Source organism: Vicugna pacos, chromosome 28 (genome assembly GCF_048564905.1).
Source record: "Vicugna pacos chromosome 28, VicPac4, whole genome shotgun sequence".
Taxonomy (NCBI): Eukaryota; Metazoa; Chordata; class Mammalia; order Artiodactyla; family Camelidae; genus Vicugna; species Vicugna pacos.
This window is the reverse complement of record NC_133014.1, coordinates 12,612,085-12,636,062: the sequence shown is the minus strand read 5'-3', so window position 1 is coordinate 12,636,062 and position 23,978 is coordinate 12,612,085. Positions and strand designations below refer to the sequence as shown.

Below are 23,978 nucleotides of genomic sequence, written 5' to 3'. Positions count from 1 at the left end.
CTGACATTTTTCTGTGGCTCCAAGTTCCAGTGAGAAGTGTGTTAAAAGACAGAACATGTCTAAGTCAGTCTAAGTTGCCTCAAAACCAGCGATGACATCCACGTAACAGGATTTGCCTGTGTGCCTACAAAGCTGTCCAAAATCGGAAATGTGATGGTGGAATGAATCCTGGTTATTGGAGACCAATCTTGTGACACCCGAGGCTCCTGGAGGTCTGTTCAAGAAGGGCGGCTGGGCTGGGCTGGGCTGGGCTGGGGTAAGGGAGAAACAACCCTGAAGCAAAGAAGTAACTTCTAACAAAAATTGCCAAAGTGCTCAAAGTTCTCAAAGACAGTCTCTGGTCAACTCCGACTGGCTGGTGGACTCCATAAAAGGTCTTTGAAAAACATACACCTTGCTATTCATTTAGGGCACTCACTGCCTGTGTGTAATTTGACGTTGAAAGCAACGTAAAGATGCAAAAATGACACATAGAGGAGGAGGGGTGGGATGGGGCCGGGCTTGAGACCTGCTGAAAGCTGAGAAAATGCTGGACTGGCCACTTCCCAGCCGCCATGCAAGGCAGGGGAACACGGGTCCACACACACCTGTGAGATGCGCGTGACACCAGGAAAGCTGTCTTGGAGTGTTAGACCCTGGCTGCCTCCTGTCTTTTTAAATAAATATTTGGGCTTCTCTAACTAGCCCCTGAGGGATGAGGGGTGGATAAGGGGGCGGAGGCGTGTGGGGCAGGCCTGGCTCTACCTGAACCACAGCACAGCCGTGGACCACCTTCCTGAGTCTCCATTTTCAAAGCTAAGTCTCACCCTTTAACTGGTAAGAATTTTAAAGCATTTTCTCCTAAACAAACAGTATCTTCTGGAGGAAAAAACAAAATCCACAGTAAATTTTAAGAAAAGACATAAAACTAGAGAAATCCTATTTGGCTACCTACACCGGCTGCGCTGAGCCCGACCCCAGAAGCCTGGAGGAGCAGCCCCGGGCTGGGAGTCAGAGCTGCACCGGGGCCACAGGGAAGTGAGAACTGAGAGAGCGGGAGGCAGCAGCGGTCAGGGAGCTGGAGTAGAGACAGCAGAGAGGGAGCAGGGGAGCGGCAGAAACCAGGCCCCTTCATCCTCCATCCCTTGCTACTGGTACCCATGGTGAGGTCCTGCCTCGGCCGTGGCATCCAAGAAGGACATGTTAGCCAGACTTGTAAACTTATGTTCTTAAAAAAAAAAAGCACTCAAATTAACTAGACTGTAAGAGTTCCTCAAAAGGTTTTATTCCTTTTTTGTGTGTGTGGCCAGCTCACTGCCTGGCACACACCGCCAAGTAGGCATTCAAAAATATATATTTTCAAATAGGCAATTTATAACACCAGGAGGACTTCATTTCAGTGTTTCAGAAAACATGATTATTCTTAGAAAGAGTTTATTCCTCTACGACTCTGGTAACAGAGGTTCTGTCCTAATTTTCATAAGCCACCTCAGACAGACAGTGGAATAAGTTGAATTAACATTTAAGGGTTTGGAAAGTACAAAACTCTTGAGGGGAAATCCAAGAGTTGTCTTAACTGCAGGGAAGACCGTGGCGTCTGCAGCCCAGGGCATCTTCGCAATACTCTAGAGGACGCAGAAAATGTCTTTGTGTCCCTCCTCGGCCAGGGACCTGCAGGACAGCTTCCCTGCAAGTCTTGATTCCTGCAAGTCTTCACGCAGGAGGCAGACCAACAGAGAGGACCGGGAACTCCTCCCACCCGCCCCGGCCTCACAGCAGCAGGGCCAAACCTAACACCAGTGGTTGAGCTACTGAGCACTTCATCCTCAAAGTGCCTCCGCAATCTGTCCCACCGAACACACTAAGAGAGAACCAGCATCAGGCATTCGGGGCTGTCATCAAAGGAGTGACCTCCCTTCTCTTTCCACTTAATTACCTGGGATTCTGTGTGCCGTCGACATGAACAGACTTTTTACCAATTAAATAACTTTCTTAAAATATAATAAAACATCATTTTACACAATTCTCTCTGGAAAGTCTTCCGGATCCTCAAAATTAACTTACAAAATTTTATGCAAAAACACTTACTTCAAATAAATAGGGGAAAAAAGTGGGAGAGGCTGGACTTTTTCTGTTGATTTGTTTTTTAAATTAAAAGTTAAAAACACCAGCTGCACTTCAAAGTACTCGCGGGATGAAATGCATCTAGAAGGCTGTGAGAAACAGCCCTCCGGGTCAGAGCTGCATTTTCAAGTGAGGTTTCCTGGGTTCAGAATTCACAATGGATGCCTCCGCTGAGATCCGGCACCACGCCCTCTCTGACCAGCTGCAGGAGGAACCTGGTCTCCGTCGTCACGTTGTGCATGGTCTGAAAGTTCATGGCGGCCATGCAGAGATTGTCAAAGTAGTGCAAAGGTGTTCTGGGCTGGGTGAGGTCATAGCCAAAGCCTGCCAAACTGACTTCGTCACACAGATGCGTGGCTAAGACAACAGCCATGACACCTATCGTGGGGACATTCTGGAAAGGAGAAAAGACCAAAAAGGGTTGAGCACAAGTCACTGCTTACCACGCGCCCCACGTGCCATGCAAAGCAATGATGGCTGCCTTGGGGGCTGTGGTTTTACACCACACAATGTCACACATCACAGAATTCCAGCCAAGTCAGGAATCTAGCCTCTGAAACCTAGTGTCGTGTGACTTCTTTTAACACACCAGCAAGACGCAGCCTGGCAGGTCCTCCTGCGCCGAGCTGAAAGGTGTTCTTTCTAAAGCTTCTACCCACCGGTCCTACGTATGATGACCGTGATAGCGAAACTCGCCCATTTCCTCTCTCACGTGACAAACGTCCACAAGATCTGCTCCGGGACAAGTGGCCACAGACCTTTTCGGGACACGGTTTTGGGGCCCGACCCTTCCTGGCTGGCCCCTGTTCAGGCTCTGGCTGAGAACCGAGCAGACTCAGCTCCCGCGGGTGAAGACTGTCCACCGCTTACCTGCAGCCTAAAGACCCCACCTGCCTTTCTGGCACATAACATGTCCAGGCCATGTGCAACACACAGCTGCTCAGCCAGTTTCTGCTCACTCTCTGCTCAGGGAAGTGTATTTTCAGGCCCAAACTAGGGGCTTTCACATTTGTTTTTTCCAAAATGTACCCTTATTGACTTTGGCCTAGAATGCCAAATGTCCAAACTCTCTTTCTCTGTAAAGTGGACCGACAGTGAAGCCTTCAGAGTTCCTGGATTAAGGAACACCCACTGAACGCACCACTCATTAAAACCTGCTCCCTGCTCCCCAGTGCATCGCTTCTACCTCTCAAAGCCAACCTCCCTTGTTAAAAAGGAACTCAACAGTCATTCTGCGTGTTTGGAAATAGACACAGAGTCTCCAGACCCTAAGGCAGGGCTCCGTCTTCTCCACTGTGGCCAGCCCAGCGCCCAGCATGGGGACAGCCCGTCAGTGTTTGCGGAGGAGTGTAGCGGGGTAATTGTATGGCGAGAAACTCAGGAACTATTAAAAACCACCCAGAACACACCCCCTAAGATCCCCCTTCATCATCCAACAGTCTTCTCTCTCTGCGGGGAGGGCATACGCGTGAGGAAGCTTCTGCGCATGTAGTTTTACATCAGACATCATCTTTCGAGTTACTGTTTTTATCCAAAGGAAAAATACCATTTGACAGTAATAAAAATAAGCAAATATTCAATTCAAATGACAAAGAAATGGATTATAAAGTAGGAAGCAAACGTCTCCTGCAGACTCACTCCCCGGAGAAGAGCATTCTCCATGGCTGGGTGTTTCTTTCCAAGCTTTTCCTTCATATCTGTCTATACATTTTTATTCTTTTAACAAAAATGGAATTATACAAATGTTCTTTAACTTGATTTTTTTGCTTTAATATATTGTGGAGGTGTTTTCCTATCCATTAATTTTTTTTTCATCCTTAACAGTCACACAATATTGCATCAACGATGCCATAATATGTTTAAACAATCCTCTTAACGATGAATGGTTAGGCTGTTTTTAGTCCTTTATTAATGCGATGGGACCACCTTACAGAAGCCGTGCAAATTTTCTCTGACTTCCTTATAATAAAATGTTTAGAGTCAAACGGCTGGGTCAAAGAATCATTTCTAAAATTGATATATATTGCCAAATTACCATCCAGAAAAGGGGCCAACTTATAATTCTACCCACATTCCTGCCAAACAAGGACATGATCAAGCTTTTAAATCTGTGCTAAGAGAAAACAGGCAAAAAATGTCATCGTGGCTCTAATTCACTTTTACTTGATTACTGGAGAAGTTGAACACTTAATCATGTGTTCCTTGGCTGCATTAATTTCCTCTGTGAAACGTCTGGTCTTATCCTTTCCCCATTTTTTACTGGCTCATCTTTTTCTTTTTCATTTAGTAAGATCTCTTCATGCTTTGAGAGTATTTGCTTTGTTTTATACATGATACATTTCCTCCCACTAACTTTGTTTCTGATACCTTCTGCCATTCAGCAGTTTCATCTTTTATGCAATTAAATCTGCCCATTTTTTAAAAGGCTACTTTTTAAATAAAATCGACCTGCAAACCAACAAATGAGCATTTGCCTGTGTTTAAAACAAATCCTATGAAATTTAATAAAGAAACAGGACAGTTTAAAAAATACAGAAATCTAAAGATGTTGAAAGATACTCAAGTATATTTACAGTGAAACCTCTTATAACTTAGTTTAAGAATCTTGCCAAAGTATGTTTAAGTCTTCAAAAAATTAAATGCTTTGTTAAAAGTGATGCTAACAGGTTACACGTTATTAGCCCACGTTCTGGGGGACCTCACGTGCTTCGTGTGGGAGAGAGAAGCTAAGGCCAGTCACAGACCTGACAGTCACTGGCGAGGGGGAGGGCTGCTCGCCTCTGAGAGGGAACATGTACCACTGGTCCTGGACAGGCTTCTGCAATGGGCAGAAACAACACGGCCCGTGAGGGCTCCCCAAGGATGGAGAGGCCAGAGCCCGGAGGAAAATGGCGGCCTGCGAAGGGAGCAGCTTCTACTATGTGAAGCGTTTCCCTCGAGCTGGGAACTTTCACCCGAGCCGGGTATCCAAGCCTGAGGCTGCAGCCAGAGTTGGATTCAGCTCTTACTGATCACAGTGAAGAACTAGGTGCTTGTTTTCAAGGAGACTATTTAGGTATGTGTTTTCCTTAATAACCACAGAATTCCTCCTTTAAAATTTACAGAGTGGGATTAAAGAGTCTTTTCAATTAGAATTTGATTCAAAGGGCAAACAGGAGCACCTGCTAATCTGCCTGTTGGTTGAGGACATCTGAGTCCAGCTCAGTGTTTGCAAATCGCCTCCTGGGCCAGCCCTACCTCCTAGGTGGTACCCCAGGCCCCCAGTGTGGGTAGCAGCCCCCACAATTCAAATTCCTAGCTTTCCTTTAGATATAAAGGTTTTGCTTAAAATTTTGTTTAAAAATGATCTCCACTGCTTTTTCATAAAGACACAGGTTTAGCTATTCAGATCATGAAGAAACACGTAATAAAGGCATCTGCCCGGGTAGTAACACAGGCTAACTGCAGGTAAAGAGTCAACTGCAGTGAGCAGCCTCCAACACAGAGGTTCTCAAATCAGCCTGCAAAATCCAATCACCCAGGGAGCCTTCAAAGCCCCAACGTACAGACCACAGCACAGATTCAATCAGAATATCTGGGGTGGGACCCAAGCATCAGCTGGAAAGTACTGCTCTAGAGGACTGGCTATTCACCGTCACCTATAAAGTGAGGACAAGGGTCAATTTTCACCTAAGGGACCTGCGGAGTTACAATGGAAAGAACTTTTCTGACCACCGAAGTGCCTTTCAGTGTCTTGAAGCTAATGATGTGGAGTCCTGGAGTAAGGAGACCTTAAATAATATCTCAGCGACCTAAGTGCTAACGTGCTGACGATACTAAAGAGATGAGGCATGGTGGGGTGGAAGGGGGGTGGGGGGTGGGGAAAGCCAATTAAACAGTGAGGAGCCCTGAAGTAGAGTGACAAAGGGGGAAACACACATGGAACATCTGATCAAAGACTAGGTTTCTCCACCGGAAGATGCTTCCTGGCTTATAGCTAAGCCTAAGTGAAAGTTGTACAAATGTGTCCTTTCCAACATAGAAGAGAACAGTCAACTTTCAGTAGGAACAGAAATACCTTATCTCGGCCCCAGAACCTTGACTGAGGCTCTGAGTACTGAAGGATGTCAAAGGCAGTCTCTTTGATAATAACTGGATTCAAAATCCTGAAATGTTTTGGCTGTAGTGGGATTTTTTCCGCCACCTGCTTCCAAAAGAAGAGTCGCACCCAAAAAGGCTAAGGAAAGAAAGCAAGCAATCATTAGGGGTACTGAATAGAGTCACCTTCTCAGTGGAGGGTGAGGATGCATCCCCTGCCGGCCGGGCCAATGGCCGTGGGTGTGACCTCGTGTGGGTTCGTACACTGCGTTCTGCAGCAAAGTCACCCATCGCTGCAAACCCAGGACCCCATCTCAGACAAGCAGCTCTAAGGATCTGATTTGTGAAGGTGGCTCTGGACAAGGACAGGAACTGCAGAAGCAGCTCTTGTTGGTTTGGGGAAGAAATTCCTCAGGGAATGACCTCAGATAGTGAGGCTTTTTAGGATCCAAAGCCACCATTTTGCCCAGGAAAGACCAAGCAAGTACCTCCACTTCAAGGCCATTAAGTGCTATGCACACCCTGCTCTGATCAGGTCCTCAGCCTGCACCCTCTCTCCACTTACTGCGTTTCCTAGTCCCCTGAAGCCTCTTGGTAACTGACTGCAAGTCATTCCACAGGGCTTCCTCTTTCGCCTGGAACCACCCCCAACAGAAAATCCCGAAGACCACAATGGCCTGTTCAGAATCAGGCTTGGGAGAAACAAATTCTCTATCACAGTGAGGCTCATGTGAGACGTTTGACACGTTGCAGTAATTTTACAGCCAGCTAGGTTGTTCAGGTGAATATAAATGCACACATACTCAACAGTTGTGTTCTGAAATTTGTTTCAACTCATTGGGTGGGGCTATAAAGTAAGGCAATTGATTGTTATAAAGACAAACATAAGGAATGTGACCAAGTAAAGGCCATCTCCTCCACATCTGCCTCTCTGGAACGCTGTGAATTGACTCCAGCAAGAACACCACCAATCAAAGCATTTTTGGAGAATCTCATCGAGACTACTCAGAGAGTTTATGTATATTCTTTTGAATATCCTCAATAATGGTTTATATTCATTCATATAAATCTAATTTCTGGCAATAGTCAACAGCCATGTTAAGTTCAAGTCTGGTGAATTAAGGTGGGTGATCAACTTCTCTAAGGGCAATTTTGGTCCCAAATTTGTTATTTCCATTAAGTTACGATCACAGTTTCCACCTGTGGTTCAATCAAGTTCTGGACGCAAGATTTCCTGGGGGAAATTCTAGAATTAGAATTGGATCACTTTTTATGAAGCCACGTTTGATAACTGAATTTCTGGTGCTTACCAGGGTTTCATTTTTGACCATCGCCTGAAGCCAGTTGAAGTCAACACTCTTAAATAAAACAGCAACAAACAAGTCATTGGAATAATATTCAAGGTCAGACAGTGGTGCACCCTCTGGATAAGTCATCCTTATAGTAGTTTTATTGCCCACGTGCTCGGAATATCCTTCAACTGGTGCACTGTTTAACCTATTCAAATAAACAAGACAAAGATAAACTGACTAGTAAGCCATTAACCAACCACTCTATCACATCATGCAAAATTCCTGCATCGCGTTGTCCACGCTTTTTTAGGACTGGGAACCAGTGTGTGGTTGGGGGTCGGCTGTCCCTCCCAGCCGCCTCGCCATCCCTCCCTTCTGCCCTTTCCAGGTGCTTGAAGAATGCAGTTTTCGGTCCACTAGGGACGCCCATATCTGATCTCTGAATGACGAGCAATTCCACCTAGTCCTGCCATTTTAAGCCAATCCAAACATACCACACTGGGAGCCTCCTCTGGGCACTTATAATGTTTCCTTGAGAGCTTCCCATTGTGCTTGGATGTTAGTGGTTCTTGCCAGAATTTCAAAAAAGTAATCAGAAAGAAAACCTAGAAACCAGGGAAGGGTAGACACAAGCCACAGTTACATGGACAGAGGTGGGACCCAGGAGGGCACTGGGCCCGAGTGCAACCTGGCCTGAAATTAAAGCAGGAATTTGGGGCACTTACTTAACTGTTAGATCCAGGAAGGCTTTGCCAGGGTGGTTGCTTTGGGGAAAAATGCTAAGAATTCTTCCTGAAGCAATACCACTCACCCAGTTACACAGTTCTGAAATCTCAAAAGCAGTCTGTTTGGTCCTTTCCCTGTATTATGTTTCCTTTCCATTCCACTGCCACTTCCTCTTCTAGACCTCAGATACCTAACCCCTGGATTATTAAAAGATATTATTAGATGTGACAGTTGAATGCAAGGCATGGGCCTGGACCAGTTATGACGTGCCCTGGCTGTAAGCTCTAAACCCAGGCTCTCGTCCGTGTTCTCTCCTGCCTTCAGCCAAACTCCTGTACCACTGCTGAACAAACTTAATTAGGACCCACCTTTCATCATGCTCTTGGTTCTGCACACCCTTACGATAGGGACCATTTACTAACAGGTATCAAAATCCTTAAAAACATTCAAATACCTTTAAAGCCAACAATTCCAAGAATTCTTGGAATTACATCCAAAGAAATAAGCAGAGATATACATAAAGACATGTATATTGAGAACACACGAAGCATTTCCACAACAGCAAAGAAACTGGGAACATTCTAAACATCCCCCCGGGAGGAGGGCAGCTGAGGGACTTCTGATACCCTTGCTGAAGGGAATATTCAGCACATAGTAAAGTTAGCTTTCCAAAGAATATTTAATGATCTCAGAAACAGTTCAACGTATCAAGTCAAAAAAGGAAAACACTTTACAAGAATATAAATGCCCTCATCAGTCATGTGTATAGAACCAAAGTGGGAAAAATACAGCAAAATTAACAGGGGCTGGCTATTTGTGCTGTGAGTGGCATTTTTTTTTCCTTTTCGTTTTCTGAATTTTTTTTTAATCTTCAAGAATGAACACATTTTAACTTTTATAATCAGAAAAATAATTTTTAGCCAGCTAAACCAAAAAGAACCAAGGATGATTGCCTAGTGCTCGTTATGTGGCGTTCAAAGCCCTCTGTGTGCTTCCCAGTCCCAGGCTGTGCTGCCTTCCAAGGCTCACCCAGCCACCACGCCCTGCTTCCGGAAGCCGGGTACCCACCCCACTGACTCACTCTCCCCTCACTGCGTCCTCCGCTGGGCCCTCACAGCACCGCCTTCTTCCTTTCCTGGTTTACCTGCATCTACCCATCCTTCCACCCCTCACCTCCTCTGAAAAGGTCTGTACCAAATTCAGGTCAGTACTGCACCGTTCAGGGCATCCAGTCACTTCACGTTTTTGTTTCAATTTCAACAGTCAGTCCCCTGAAGGCAGGGACGCGGAGCGTTACGTGGGTCCCTCCCTGTTCCTGGGGCGGCCCTGACCCACAGCCGTGAACTCAACTCTTAGAGGACAAAGGCTGGTTTGACACCAACGCACCTTATCACGACGTCGAACTGGTTGAGGGCATGGCCCAGCTCCAGGCCGTGCAGGATCCCGCCGCTGCCGATCACCACGCAGCGCCTGCAGCTCTTGGCTTTCAAGTGTTCAGGGAAGTCGTGCTCAGGCAAGATTTCCAAGAGGGTCTGGACTTTACTGGAGAACTTGCGGAATCCGAAAGGAGGGTCATACTTGTACTCGGCCTCGGTCCCTTTGGGGCCCTTCCTCACGAAGGGCGGTAAGTCCGTGCTGTACCTGGGCCCGAAGAGCTGTGCCATTGACCTCTTGGCAAAGTGGGGCCTGCATTCCCTCTGCAGCACCTGCTGGGCGTACTTCTGGGCTCTCTGGAACGAATCATACACATCTGAGCTTAAAAGGGTCGCAGGCACTGAAACACACTCGTACAGACGACACCCTGTCCTGCGATGTCTGATGCAGCTTCCTTACTGACGACTGTCTTTTAACACAAAATATCTGCTTTTCTTTTTTTCAGTGGAGGTACCGGGGACTGAACCCAGGACCTCGTGCATGCTAAGCATGTGCTCTACCACTGAGCTATTTCCCTCCTCCTGAAACATCTGCTTTTAAGAGCTAATTTACGCTGCTGGCGGGAATGTAGTTTGGTGCAGCTGTTATGGGAAACAGTATGGAGATTCCTCGAAAGACTAAAAACAGACTTACTCTATGATCCAGCAATCCCACTCCTGGGCATTTATCTAGAGGGAGCCTTAATTCAAAAAGATACATGCACCCCAATGTTCATAGCAGCACTATTTACAATAGTCTAGATATGGAAACAACCTAAATGTCCATCGACAGATGACTGGATAAAGAAGTTGTGATATATTTATACAATGGAATACTACTCAGCCATAAAAAATAATAAAACAATGCCATTTGCAGCAACATGGATGGACCTGGAGATTGTCATTCTAAGTGAAATAAGCCAGAAAGAGAAAGAAAAATACCACCGTGCAATAACACTTATATGTGGAATCTTAAAAAAAGACAAACGAACTTATTTGCAAAACAGAAACGGACTCTCAGATATAGAGAACAAACTTGTGGTTACCAGTCGGGGAGGGGAGTGGGAGGGGATAAATTATGGGTAAGGATTATATATATACATACACACATACATAGGATAAACAACAAGTTCATGCTGTACAGCACAGGGAACTATATTCAGTATCTTGTAGTAACTTATGGTGAAAAAGAATATGAAACGAATCTATGTATGTTCATGTATGACTGAAGCACTGTGCTGTACACTGGAAACTGACACAGCATTGTAAATTGACTATACTTCAGTAAAAATATACATATACCAAAAAAGCTGTTATGATAAAAACTTGAAGGAAAAACCTGGGAGAATCACATGACAAAGAGAGAAACTCAACAAGAAAATTTATTTCACCGCACAAGTAAAGCAGGAAGGACCCCCACCTCCTACCTCCCATCCCACCGAAACTTGCTGAAATAAACTTGGGGTTAAGAAACATACTTCAAGATGTTTCAGATTTCATGTTTCATAAAATCCTGACAAATGCAACAACGTGGATGAACCTTGGGGATATTATACGTAGTGAAGTCAGTCAGTCACAAAAAGACAAACACTGTATGACCTCCGTTGATAGACGGTAGCTAGAGTAGTCAAATTCATAGAAACAGAAAGTGGAATTGTGGTCACCGGGGGCTAGGGAGAGAGGAAGTGAGGAGCTGCTGTTTAACGGGTCAAATTTCAGTTTTGCAACATGAAAACATTCCAGAAATCTGTTTCACAACAATGTGAATATGCTTACCAGGGCTGAACTACACGTTTAAAACAATTCAGATGGCAAATTTTATGTGTCTTTTCCCCGCAATTAAAAAACAAAGACTTCCTATTTCGGGTTCATGTCTAGTAGGATGAGAAAGGGCTTATGTACCAGTTGGGGTAATGAGATTCACACGGTCTGGGATGGAAATTAAGCGTGATCTGGAACAATGCCATGTCAACAAGGAAGTTGCCCTGGGTTTGTATACAATTTCCCCTGCACGTTACTGTTTTGCATCAACAAGAAATGACCGTTGAAGGCCAAGTACACTAGCCCAGCGGAACGCAGCAAGACACAGAGGAGCGTGGACCAGACGCCCGCTCGCTCCAGTCTTCCCCCCGGCTCAGTCTGGACACACGATGCCTCAGGACCCCCTGGGAGGAAGTTCTCCCTCATCACTGTGCTTTGTGTTCCCATCGCCCCATCCAGCAGTCTTGGCCTGGCCGTCTGAAAACGGGAGTGCACTGTCACTGTCTCAGGTCACCGGCATGACACCTATGACACCCTGCGAGACAGTCCTGAGTGCCTTCACTTTGTGGGCTCAACGTGGCACACCCAGGAAGAGGGCTGAGCTGGCAGGCTCACCTGGTCTGATTGCCTCCCAAACTCCTACCACCCCAGCCTCCGCACACACAGAGCAGCTGACAAGCATCACTACCGAGAATAAGCGTTTGAATCGGCGTCTCCGTGCGGAATCGGCGGGAAAGCCAAGCCAGGAACTAGTGATGACCTAGAGCAGCCCCTGAATGGAGAGCTCGCCCTGACGGGGCCTCCAAGCCGCTGACCCCCCACACCCATGGGCACGTAAGCCTGGTTGTGTGGACGCGGGGCAGGGCACGCAGTGGGGCCACGTGTACCAGACACCCTTGTCTCTAGACCCCGGGCCTGAGGGTTATAAGTAAGAGTTTTTAGAGAACAAAGGGTCTAATTCTTCACTGTAGGATGACATCCCAAGCATCTGGTTTTACAAATCACCCGGGACAGGAGATTAGGGACTGACTCAGGACCAGAAAGAGGTGAGTGATGGAGCCGAAACCCGCGCCCGACTCTCCCGGGCTGCCAAAGTTCCTCCTTAGAAGTCTCACTTGCGAGGAGCAAAATTTCATTCCATTTCCATTCTGGCAAAGGGACCCAGCTCAGGCTTCGCATGTAACTCTCCAGACCATGAGCAAGGCAGCTTCTGACTGTGACCCCCGCTTCCTGTCCCTCCTTCACAGCAGGTGCAGTCAGTCAATCCCAAGTGACAATGTTCTAAATGCCCCTGGAAAGGTCTAAAGCTGCAGCAATTCCTCGTCTTCTGTTGTCTCAACTGGTTTAAAGATGTCACACACCCTGAGAAAGCCCTCAGGATCATTTCTTCCACCCAGAAGTGCCTCCACTTCTCTCCTTCCCCTTCCAGGCTTCAAAGCTCAGAAGAAAAATGCTGGGAGGAGAGCTCGCCTTGCGGAGCTGTGATCAAGACAGGAATCATTGAGACCTTCCTCTTCTCTGCTACCGACAGTGCCAGGGCCAGGAGCCAGCTTGGGCTGGCGAGGAGGATGCGGCGAGGTCTAGATGGCGTCCACCCAGGGTGGGGACCACCGGGAAGCAGAGGGCCGGTGGCTCTCTCATCAAAGATACAGGAACCCCTTCTTCTCTCAAAATGAGGCCTGGAGACGAGGGGTCCAGTTTTTGAAAGTCCTCCAGGCTGAGCTCGCTGGCTGCCTACAGTCGAGAATGAGCAGACATCTGACAGTTCCAGTTGTCAATGACATGCCGACTTGCCATGAAAAACCACAACGTGAGAATTCACTGAGGGATGTTAAAAAACTGCATTTCCCTCAGTAAAATCTCCATCTCTACTCTATAATTTTTAGGACAATCCTTCTCAGAAATACAGATGAGTGGCATCATTCTGAGTAAAAGGCAACGTTCTCTTTTATTTATTTATCCAGGGCAGGGCGCAGCCCTCAGGCTGAAGGAGACTTTTGGGTCTGGACTGACCAGACCTGGGGAGGAGCAACCTCAGCCACAGATCACGTGAACTGAGGGCGTGAGTCACATTATGAAACTTTCATTTCCACGTTACTAACCTCTGCACTGGCTACAGCCATGTTTAAGCCCATGGAAGTTAGCTGTCTATAACTCTGACCTGGTTAAAAGCAGAAAAAATCTGAATAACTAAGTCACAGAAAGACGAGCATAGTAAAATCTCAACCAGTCAGTGGTTTCCTGAGGCTGGTACTTGAGGGTAGGGGCTGCCCACAGAAGGGGTGAGTGGAAATGAACTTGTGTGATGAAATGCCCAGGGTGGCGCTGTGGTGATGGTGGTATAACTGTATAAATCGACCAATACTCTTCCAACATTATGCTTAAAAGGAGTAAATCTTATGGTATGTGGTATTTTATCACAGTGCGCTGTTAGGAAGAAAAAAAAATCAGACGACCTGGATCTAGACCCCGTTTAAGGTCCCTTCATTGGTCGTGTAAACATGGTTAAAGCATTAACCCGAGGTCAAGGCTTCAGGTTTCTCACCTCCGTGACATCCAAGGATGATCTGGGGAAAATCCAGGGTAGCCTCGAGGAGAGAAAGGAATTGGTTTGGAAGTGCGAATGCCGGCACTGATTTAATCACCGAGCCCCGGGCTCCTCTGCTTACTTTACAGACGTGCATGTAGGTGTATACAGTCAGAGGGGAGGCGTAAACTTGGCCATGATGAACTACGCAGCCCAGAATGCCGTCCTCAGGGTGATACGTGGTTGTCAGTTCCCGGGAGGAGAGAGGGCCAAGTTCAAATCGCTGCAACCCCACGGCTGGAACCTAAATTAACATGACTGTGCCCCGTTTCGCCTCAAACATCTTTTACGTGCAGTTTCACATCCGCACCACACTCAAAGCATCTAAGCATCCTTACAGAGACCACTGCTAGGCTCTGTTCACAAATGGCACGTTAAGGGACATCTTTAAATAGAAAATACGAAACCCACAACCATCACGGCCACACTTCTGCTGCACTCATGCGGGCAGAATGCAACCAGACGCTCGGAGTCCAGCAGGCTTGCTGAGCTTGCAAGCTGCTAAACGTTGTCAGCAAAGCTAACAGGGCCCCGTCCTCATGGTTTTGAGACCCTCTTCTGCTAATATCCAGCCACAGTAATTCAGATTCATCCAAATGCTCTTAGTAGTAAGAACTGGCCTCCATCAACAGCCTGGAGACCGAGTTTTCTTTGTGGAGAGCTCACGCTGAACACCATCTCCTGGCCATTCAGAGCCCCAGGACCACACCTGTTGGCCTCCCCAGCCATAGCCTTTACTCTTGGGACTTGAGAGAGGGTTTCTCTTCTTGTTTTGGGACACGGGACCAGATATCAAACTTAGGGGCTGCTCAGGGCGGCATTCAAGTTGGCCTTTCATGCTGTGGTCCAGTCTCATTTTCAGCCTCACATCCTGCTATCCCCCACCCCAAATCCTCAGCAGTGTCTAACTTCTGTTATTCCTCTACTTTGCAAAGCCTGCTGAGACACGTCCTTTTTTGCAGAAGTACTTTGTGAAAAATTGCTTTGTGAAAAGTAGGGCATTTTGACAGTCAACAGTGCTAAAAAGCTACATTAAAAAAAAAAATGTCTCAAGTAACAGAATAAGACAACTCTAAGTCCACCACGGTCAGAGCAGGCTTCCACTTTCTACTTTATTAATTTCCGAACTGGGACTTGCATAGACATGTTTGACTCGCACACCTGCCCCCATTCCTCCTTCTTTCCACCCAATTACAGGGGACTTTCTTTTTTTTTTTGAAAATCGAAGATTAGTTGATTTACAATGTTGTGTTCATTTCTGGTGTACTGCATAGTGATTCAGTTATGCGTGTATATATTCCTCTTCATATTATTCTCCATTACAGGTTATTATAAGATATTGAATATATTTCCCTGTGCTATACAGTGGAAGCTTGTTGTTTATTTTATATATAGTAGTTTGTACATGCTAATCTCAAACTCCTAATTTATTACACCCCCACTCCCCACTTTCCCCTCTGGTACCCATAAGTTTGTTTTCTATGTCTGTGAGTCTGTTTCTGTTCTGAAATACATAAGTTCATTTTTATCATTTTTTAAAGATTACACACATAAGTGATATCATATGATATCTGTCTTTCTCTGTCTAACTTACTTTACTTAGGAGGATAATCTCTAGGTCCATCCATGTTGCTGCAAATAGCATTATTTCACTTTTTTATGGCTGAGTTGTATTCCATTATATATATGTATATTTACACACAATATCTTTTTTAAAAATCTTTAAAAAAATGTTTTTTTTTTAAAAAAAGAACATAAATGCAAAACAGAAACAGACTCATAGACACAGACTACAAACTTGTGGTTGCCAAGGGGGAGGTGGGTAGGAAGGGATAGACTGGGAGTTCAAAATTTATCAATACTGACAGGCATAATGCAGAATAGATAAACAAGATTATACTGTATAGCACAGGGAAATATATACAGGATTTTGTGGTGGCCCACGGAGAAAAAAATGTGACAATGAATATGTGTATGTTCGTGTGTAACTGAAAAATTGTGCTCTACACTGGAATTTGACACAACATTGTAAATTGACTATAACTCAATAAAAAATGTTAAAAAAATTTTTTTGTTGGGGGAGAGGCAGTTAGGGTTACTAGTTTATCTTTATGGAAATACTGCGACAGCCACAGAGGACGCAGAAAGGCAGGTGAGGAGACACTGAACTGCGGCAAAAGTGAGGACAGAGGATTCCAAAGGGCGACCATTCGATCACGATTCCTTTTCCAGAATTCCAGCAACTATGGATTTTTACACAGCCTCTGTTCTCAAATAACTTACAATTTAGATGGACAATGAAAAGCTTACACAAATTATCATAATACCAGATGGAATCTGGCAGGTTTCAGAGGGCTTTCAAACACCACTGAGGTTCAGTTTGAACACCACTGAGTTGGGGGCTGGGGAGCCATGTGCCTGCATTCAGAGCAGGTTATGCTTTCTAGCCAGGTGCTAGCACAGCTGCAGAGAAGCACGGAAACCCCAGGGCTGGGAGCGATCAGAAGGACCTGGGGCCACCAACTGTGCAATGCCTGAGTTCCACTGCAGGACCCAAAATAGTTATCCTGGCTTTGCTCAAAGACCTCCAGAGCTTCGCCACCAAGGCAGCTCATCTCTTCCATCTTTGGAGGACGTGGACCATCAAATCCTTCTCCTTTCAGCTTGGCTGCCACCCCTGGATCTGCAGCTCTGCCAGTGGGGTCACCTGGACAGGCTGACCCTTCCCCAGCAGCTGCCACGGGTCCTGTACCTGGTCATCTCGATATAAATATTCCCGTCCCTTCAAAGGTTCCTTAGGGACATGGTCTTGAGTCTCTTCTCTGCTCATTCTCACAAGTCACTAGGATTCCTTTGGGGAATCTTAAAGAGCCATAGTGACCAGAGCACTTGCCTGAACATTGCAGGGATGAGCAGACCATCCCTGGTCTGTTCACGTAGCTAAAAAGAAACAGCTGTAGCAGCCTCGGCACACGTCGATGCAGACGGCGCCGGCCAAGCACGAGAGCCACTAAGTCGGTTTCCCCTACGGTGTTGCTCAACTGCATCTTCTCCACCCCATACTTGTGACATAGCGTGCTCTCGCACAGACAGCTCACATTTCTCTTCAATTAACCCAGACTGGAGAGCAATTATTTTTACTACTGGTCAGATGGTCAGCTGCATGATGAATGAAATAGACAGGACACAGAGGATGCTCAGAGCATGTGGAGAATTGTGGCAAAGGGACACAGGGACGAGTTCACAGATACCAGTAATCGTGTCATGTGCCATCATTTCAGGCCTTTCCCAGGAGATAAAAAAAACAGAGACAGGATGTCTGAAAAACTTGATCCAAGCAAGCTGTGGAGGGCCTTGGAATGGAAATGGATTTGGGGATGTCTGCAAGGCCAGCCATTTGGGAAGAGAGGGGAAGGCTGAGCAGAGGACACAGGACACATCCTGCTCCAGCAGAGCAGAGGTGCTAATGCTGATGAAACGCACTGGGTCGGCGACCATCGGAGGACAGACATAGCGAGAAAGGAAGGCTCTGTGATCGCAAGACCTCTGAGACACCGGCTTCTGCACAGGCCAAGCTGTGCATTTATTAACTATGCTCTTTTTCATTTCGTGTTTATACCTGCCTGTGCTACAAAAAATTGGAGGCACTTCAAAGCATATACAGATTAAGGACATGCGAATAACAATCAGGGACTAGCAAAGGAGCTTTGTGTGTATCTGCTTACTCGAATTTAATGAACACTCCATCACACTGGTGTTTCCGTTTCACAGCTGAGAAACCTGGGACTCGGAACAATTAAGTAACCTGCCCAAGATGTGAATCTGGGTCAGAAGTTTAAGCTCTCTCCTCTCTGCATCATGCTGCCTGTAACTCCTGGCCTCTCTGCGGACGCTCCCTACCCAGGCAGAGAGCAGAGGCCTCAGGAGCCTGGACTCTGAAGCCACACTGCTGGGTCTAAGCCCTGACTCCACCACTTACTATCTGAGACCCCAGACAGTTTTTAATCTCCCTGCCCCGCCCTTTCCTCAGCTATGAGATGGGGGTTACAAGAGTGCCTATATCCTCAAGACTGTTACAAGGGTTGAATGAGTTTATATTGCTAAGCATTTTCAGAAAAGCTACATAGTATATACTAAGCTACATTAACTAAATGATTTAACTAAACTAGATGTGGACTTGGGTAAGCAGCTTCACTCTCAGGTGGTCATCTGCAAGATGCGGAGAACACTGGGCTGCCTCCCAGTCTTGATGATAATTAAATGAGATAACTGATGTGAAGCACCTATATGTATTGGTCATCATTACTTCCATGCTACTTTATTTAAAATCATTTTGTCTTCTGTCCAGGGCTGAACGTTATCAGATAATCAGTGAAATGAGCATTTAATATGTCAACTGATTTAAAAGTAAATACACATTGAAGGAAAAATCTTGAACTACAACGTGAAATCACTAAAACGAAACATAAAACACAGAAATGACAAATGATACTAAAAGAATTTCTTCCTGATTTGTTTTAAGAACATGTACACCGACAGCATCACAGTATAGTAACCCCATGAAAGGTGTCCGACAGGGTCAAATGGAACCCACAACTTCAGTAAATGGGGGAGAACAGTGAGGCATGTGTTTCGAAGCATTAAGTGTTAAGTGTTTTCCTTTCTGTTTACAATGTTCATGAACATTTATTTACAACACTTTAGATACCATGTTAACTTTTAGGTATACACTTGGGAATATTCTAATTTAACCCACACTGATGGAATATCTAACCTTTATGCGGTCGGGGTCCACATAATGCATTTTTTTCATGTCACATTCTTCAGTAGTATAATTTAACTTGAGGATATAAAGGATCCACACTCCAAACACAAGCAAAGTACACCTGAAAAAAAAAAAAAGATTTGCTATAATGATGCATCCAAGTGATAATCAAGAAAGATCACGTGAAATAAGTGAAAACCGAACCTACTCAGCATAGAAGTACCGTCTAAGTTGACCTTTTATGGCACCATTTCTTATTTTCATGACAAGATAAATTAGTCATTTATGACTGTCTTTGTTACCAAGTGAAACTGACAAGTCCCGCCTTTGAACAGTTCTCGCACTTAGTAAGCTGTAAAGGGGACCAGGCTGAAACACCTGTCACCCTTTTTAGTATTCAGTGTTATTCAAACGCCTGCAGGGGACTTTAATTGACCATATTTGTAGGTTCACTAAAAACAGAGAAAGGGAAAGCCCTCTTTTATTAGACCGCGGCTGGAAGGGCTGTGCACGAGGTGCAGAGTCTGGGCGGCTCCCTGGCTGGAGCCACGCCGGAATCTGGGACGGGGATGCTCTGAGCCTCTCCTCGGATGTGCCTCTAAAGAGATCCTTGACCGAGAGGGACGAAGGGTGAGTGCCATCCTCAGGGCTCTCGCTGAACTTTTCTCCCAGTTCCTCCCAGACCCAAACCAGGGGTGTCTTGTGGCCTGAGAGCTGGTGCTTACTTGAGGATGTCCTTCAGCAACAAGCTAGGTCTTCTCATCTTGTTCTGACCTCGGGTGTACCATTGCAGGGAGGGCCTCGAGCAGTCGCTTCTCAGCTTCACACAGTTGTACTCACTGGGCATTGCTGGGACAAGAGGAGAGGGCAGGAGGAGGGAAAGAAGGAAGTGAGTTTGGCAGATTACGTTTTTTAGAGAGCCTCAGTGTGGTACAGCGGTACCGTGGAATACTACTCAGCGATAAAAAGGAACGGCCAACTGATACACGCAGCCCCTCGATGAATCCCGAGGCAGTGAAGCTGAGCCAATACTAACAGGTTACACACTATATGATTCCACTTATACAACGTTCTTGAAATGACAAAGGTACACAAGTGGAGAACAGATCATCGTCATCAGGGGTTGGGGAGGGAGCAGTGGGTGTGGCTGTGGAAGGGCAACATGAGGGGTCCCTGTGGTGATGGAAAGAAACTGTATCTTGACTGTATCCTGTCAATATCCCGGTTGTGAGATTCTACGGTGGTTCTGCAAGATGCTGCCATTGGGGGAAGTGAGTAATCTGTGTTCCTACACTCTACAATTATCCCCGAATTAAAAGTCAGATGTTTTTTAAGAGTCTTTATCTTTTAGAGATACATACGGAACTACTTACAGATGAAACAGGAGAAATGAAAACTGCTTCAAAAAAAAAAGTGTGTGAGAGAAACAGCTGAGACAAGGTGAGCTTTAAACTACTGTCGAATCTGGGCAATCAGTACACGGGGCTCATTTTTACAATTCTCAATACTATTTGAAATTTTCTACAATAAAAAAGGTTAAAGCTGTTACATTAAAAACAGAAGAGGTGGGGATGGGGGTAGAGCTCAGTGGTAAAGTATGTGCTTAGCATGTGTGAGGTCCTGGGTTCAGTTCCCCAGTAAATACATTAAAAAATAAATAAATTAAAATTACAAAAAAATTTTTTTAAACAGAAAAAGAGAATTACACTAAGAAAAAAGAAAAAGAAAATATGGCAATTTTAAAAGAAATTTTAAAAATATATATGTTCTTGGGTATGCTTGCTCATTTATTCTTTTAAATTAGTTTAATTCTCAAATTTCCAATTTCTAAATAATATTCCAAGGGCTATCGTAGTAGAAATCGATACATCTCGTCCCACATCAATTTCCCCCTTTCTCTCAATTGAAAAGAACTCCGAATTTTTATCTGGGCACATGGCTTTGGAGCTAGGCACAGCTTTGTGACTAAGTTCTAGCCCATGGGCTACGAGCAAAAGTGTACAACTTTCAGGGTGCATTCCTCGGCATACTCCCCTTTATCCTTTATCCCCTCTTTCCTATTGGCTGAAATACTGACACATGATGAGCCACTCTGGACCACACAGCACATCACCCAAGGGATGGAGGAGCAATGGGACAAAGGGCTTGGGTCCCTGGACCACCTCAAGGACAGAGCCTCCATGCCATCCCTGACGGTCTGCCTCTGAACTCTTGCAAGACGGAGAAATAAACTTCCACCTCGTTTAAGCAACTGTTAATTAAATCTCAACTAATGTAGGCACCTATTGCATTATGATACAGTTATATATTGATTTAGGAAACAATGTCTTTATTATACTTCAACTTGCAGCCAGGAGGAAGTTATATGTCGCTATTCACTTCATTTCCCCCATTAGGGTCATGCCATTTTCTTTGAAAAATATCTTTCATCAAACTGACATTCAAGTGTTTGATTTTTTTTTTTTTTGCTCTCTCTCTCAATTCCAAGCCTAACCACGGACAGAGCACCAGAGTGTGAGAACTTTTATAGATGTGCATCATTCCATTTTCATCGTCTCAAAAAATAGTGCCCAGGGCCTCGCTAGTAAACCTTTGCTGAAGAATCTACTGAATTCTCAAATGGGAAGTGAGAACCGAGACCCTGGAAGGTTTTCAAACACCACAACTTTGTGGTTACTAGGATGCACAGTCAGCCAAGTGGCAGGTCCCAGCGGGCTGCCTGGAACCAGGGCAGCTATGAAACGGAAGCTTCTACGAGGCCTGTGCTTTTATGAGCAGAATGACACTCACTTCACACCTGAGCGGACCTCCTGAGAGCACAGCAGGCGGGGAACATTAGAGCCGGGCTCTCACCCCTGCCGCCAGCCGGCCTGATGGATGGTCCTGGGGCCCCTCGGCTCTACTCCACCCTCTTTCTCGTCTGCTCTGCCACTCAGGCTGCAAGTCTGCAAACTGCATTTCCCGGACCCTCTCTTGTGCCAGCTGGCATCCTGCTGAGCTGTGACTGGGGACGTCCGGGGGGAAGACTGGAAGGCAGGGGGAGGCGGGGACCAAAGGCTGGCCCTCTGGCCTCTGGGTGGGATCACCCTGGGAGAGCGGCTCATGACGCAGGGCTCCCTGGGGAGCCCCTGAGACCAGGGCTCTGCTCCTTCTCTGCCCCCTCCTCTCTCACTCCCTACCTCCCGGCAGCTGAGCCCTTGAACTCCTGTTTTCGGCTCTGCTTCTAGGAAACCTGAACTAAGACAGGCCATCAGGTCAGCGGGGTCAACGTACGGGTGATGGCAGAAGATCATGGACGATCAGAAGTCCCCGAGGATTTGATCTGGGGGGTCATGAGGCTTGGAGGAGAGTCCCTGGGGAAGCAGCAGGGCTGTGGAAGTGGTGGCGAGCCTGAGACGGGGCTGGGGGTACTTTGTCTCGGCACCCAGCAGCAGATCCTGTGCCCCGGCTGCCGGCATGCTGGCCAGGTGGGCAGGGAGGGCTTTGGCTGCAAGAACCCCCAGGGTTTGAGACAGGTCGAGGGTGGCAAGCAGGCAGGCAGGAAGGAAGAGAAGTCAAGTGTCAGGGAGGATGCTGGAGCCCTTTGCAGCCACAAGAAGGATGTGTGGCCTTGCTGAGTTCCAAATGCCTGTGGGCCATCGGGCTGATAAATCCCAGGCTTGGAGCCCTGGGGAGGGATCTGAGCTGTAGTATCAGCCAGGGGTGTGCTTGGCCACACGTAACAGAAACCTGGGGACCAACCAAGGCTTTCAGCGAAGTGGGGGTGTTTTTATTCTCACAGTACAGGAAGTCTAGGGACAAGCCGATCAGGGATGGCGCAGCGGCTCTGCAGAGCCATTGGTGTCTCTGGCTCCCACCAGCTTCTGCTCCCCAGCTTAGCACACGGCCAGCCACTGCTCCAAACTCCAAGTAAGAAGAAGAAGGATGAGATGGAAAGGAAGGTGAGGCTTCCACATCAGGAGAGGAAAAGCTTTCCTGGCAATCCCTGACAGACTTCCAATTCTCTCTCTCTGGCCAGGACCACATCCCATGAGTACCTATGGCTGCAAAGTGAGCCAGGAACTTTGCACACGCAGGGCAGCCTGCTTCCCCACACAGAATTAGGGTCTGCTGGTAAGGAAGGAGGAGAAAGGGAAACTTTAAGAAGCAACAGTGAGGGCCAGCTGCAGCCGAGCTAAGGGCCTGGGGCTATGTGGATAAAGGGACAGTTTATGTCTGCTCTAAAGAGATACGATCTCCAAGGAGAAGAACAAAAGACACAGCCTTCAAGAGCTGGGGGAGAAGAGGCGGTAGGACGGGAGATACTGCTGGAAATCAGAAAAGGAAATCTTAAGTGAAATCTGTGACTCTGACGTGACAATTCCAAGCCTAGAACGGTTCCCTAACACTCTGAAGTTCAATTATTTAAGAACAGAGCACAGTAGTTCCTAAACAAAATGCATTTTGAAGAGTTTTAACCTAAAAAAGTAACTTGGGTACCCCCACTGTACACACAAGAAAGGTTTCTGAAAGTTAATGTCACTGACTCCTCCCACATGCTCTGTGGGGATGCAGAGTGACAGGCTGAGTCCCTGCTTTCTAGAAGCCCAAGGTCCATGGAAATGACATCAGAAAGTAACTACAACGATGTGGGGAGGGCTGCAGAAGAAAGGAGGCTGCTCAGAAGCGTGGCGTCTGACACCCAGCACAGACGCGGCCACCACGTGGTCAGAGGTGACCCCCAGGCCTTCTCACCAAAGACCACCCAGGGGCACTGTTACAGAAGCCGCAGGGCTGGGGCCCAGCAACAGGGAGGGGAAGTGGTGGGCGGAGGAGCATGGCTTAGCTGAGAATCCTCAGGAGGCACCTGCCAGGGTGGTACCTGGGTGGGGCTCATGGGGTTCCTGCGACATGTGCTGCCTGTCCACCCACGCAGCCCGCCATCCTCACACAATCGCGGTAGCTAATTTCAAATCAGCTTTAGCAGTGGAACTTTTTTTTTTTTTAACATGAATATCCATTGAGAATCCTAACATATAACACGGATAAGAGGCATTCAGTCGATCTTTTGCAAGGTTTCTCTCGCCACCTCCACATGACTGACACTTGGGGCTGGGTCACTCTTTTGGCAGGAGGCTGTCCCGTGCATTGAGTGTTTCAGAGCATCCCTGGCCTCTAGCCACCGTATGCTATGAGCATCTCTGGTCCTCCCCCTCTCTCCCAGTTGTGACAACCAAAAATATCTCCAGACCTTGCCAACCATCCACTGGGGGACA

At 46.6% G+C, this 23,978-nt stretch overlaps 1 protein-coding gene across 1 annotated transcript in view; it reads right to left on the bottom strand.

Moving 5' to 3' along the window:
- Positions 1–1,242: 1,242 nt before the first annotated feature.
- Positions 1,243–23,978, bottom strand: part of ST3GAL5 (ST3 beta-galactoside alpha-2,3-sialyltransferase 5) — a 35,295-nt gene continuing 12,559 nt past the window's right edge. Inside the window, exons 2-7 of the mRNA XM_072951525.1 lie at positions 19,449–19,572; positions 18,733–18,844; positions 9,585–9,928; positions 7,491–7,677; positions 6,161–6,319; positions 1,243–2,497 (exon numbers count right to left, since the gene is read on the bottom strand). Coding sequence (XP_072807626.1) covers positions 2,249–2,497; positions 6,161–6,319; positions 7,491–7,677; positions 9,585–9,928; positions 18,733–18,844; positions 19,449–19,572 — 1,175 coding nt within the window. The 3' untranslated portion in view covers positions 1,243–2,248. The remainder of the gene's footprint in view (positions 2,498–6,160; positions 6,320–7,490; positions 7,678–9,584; positions 9,929–18,732; positions 18,845–19,448; positions 19,573–23,978) is intronic.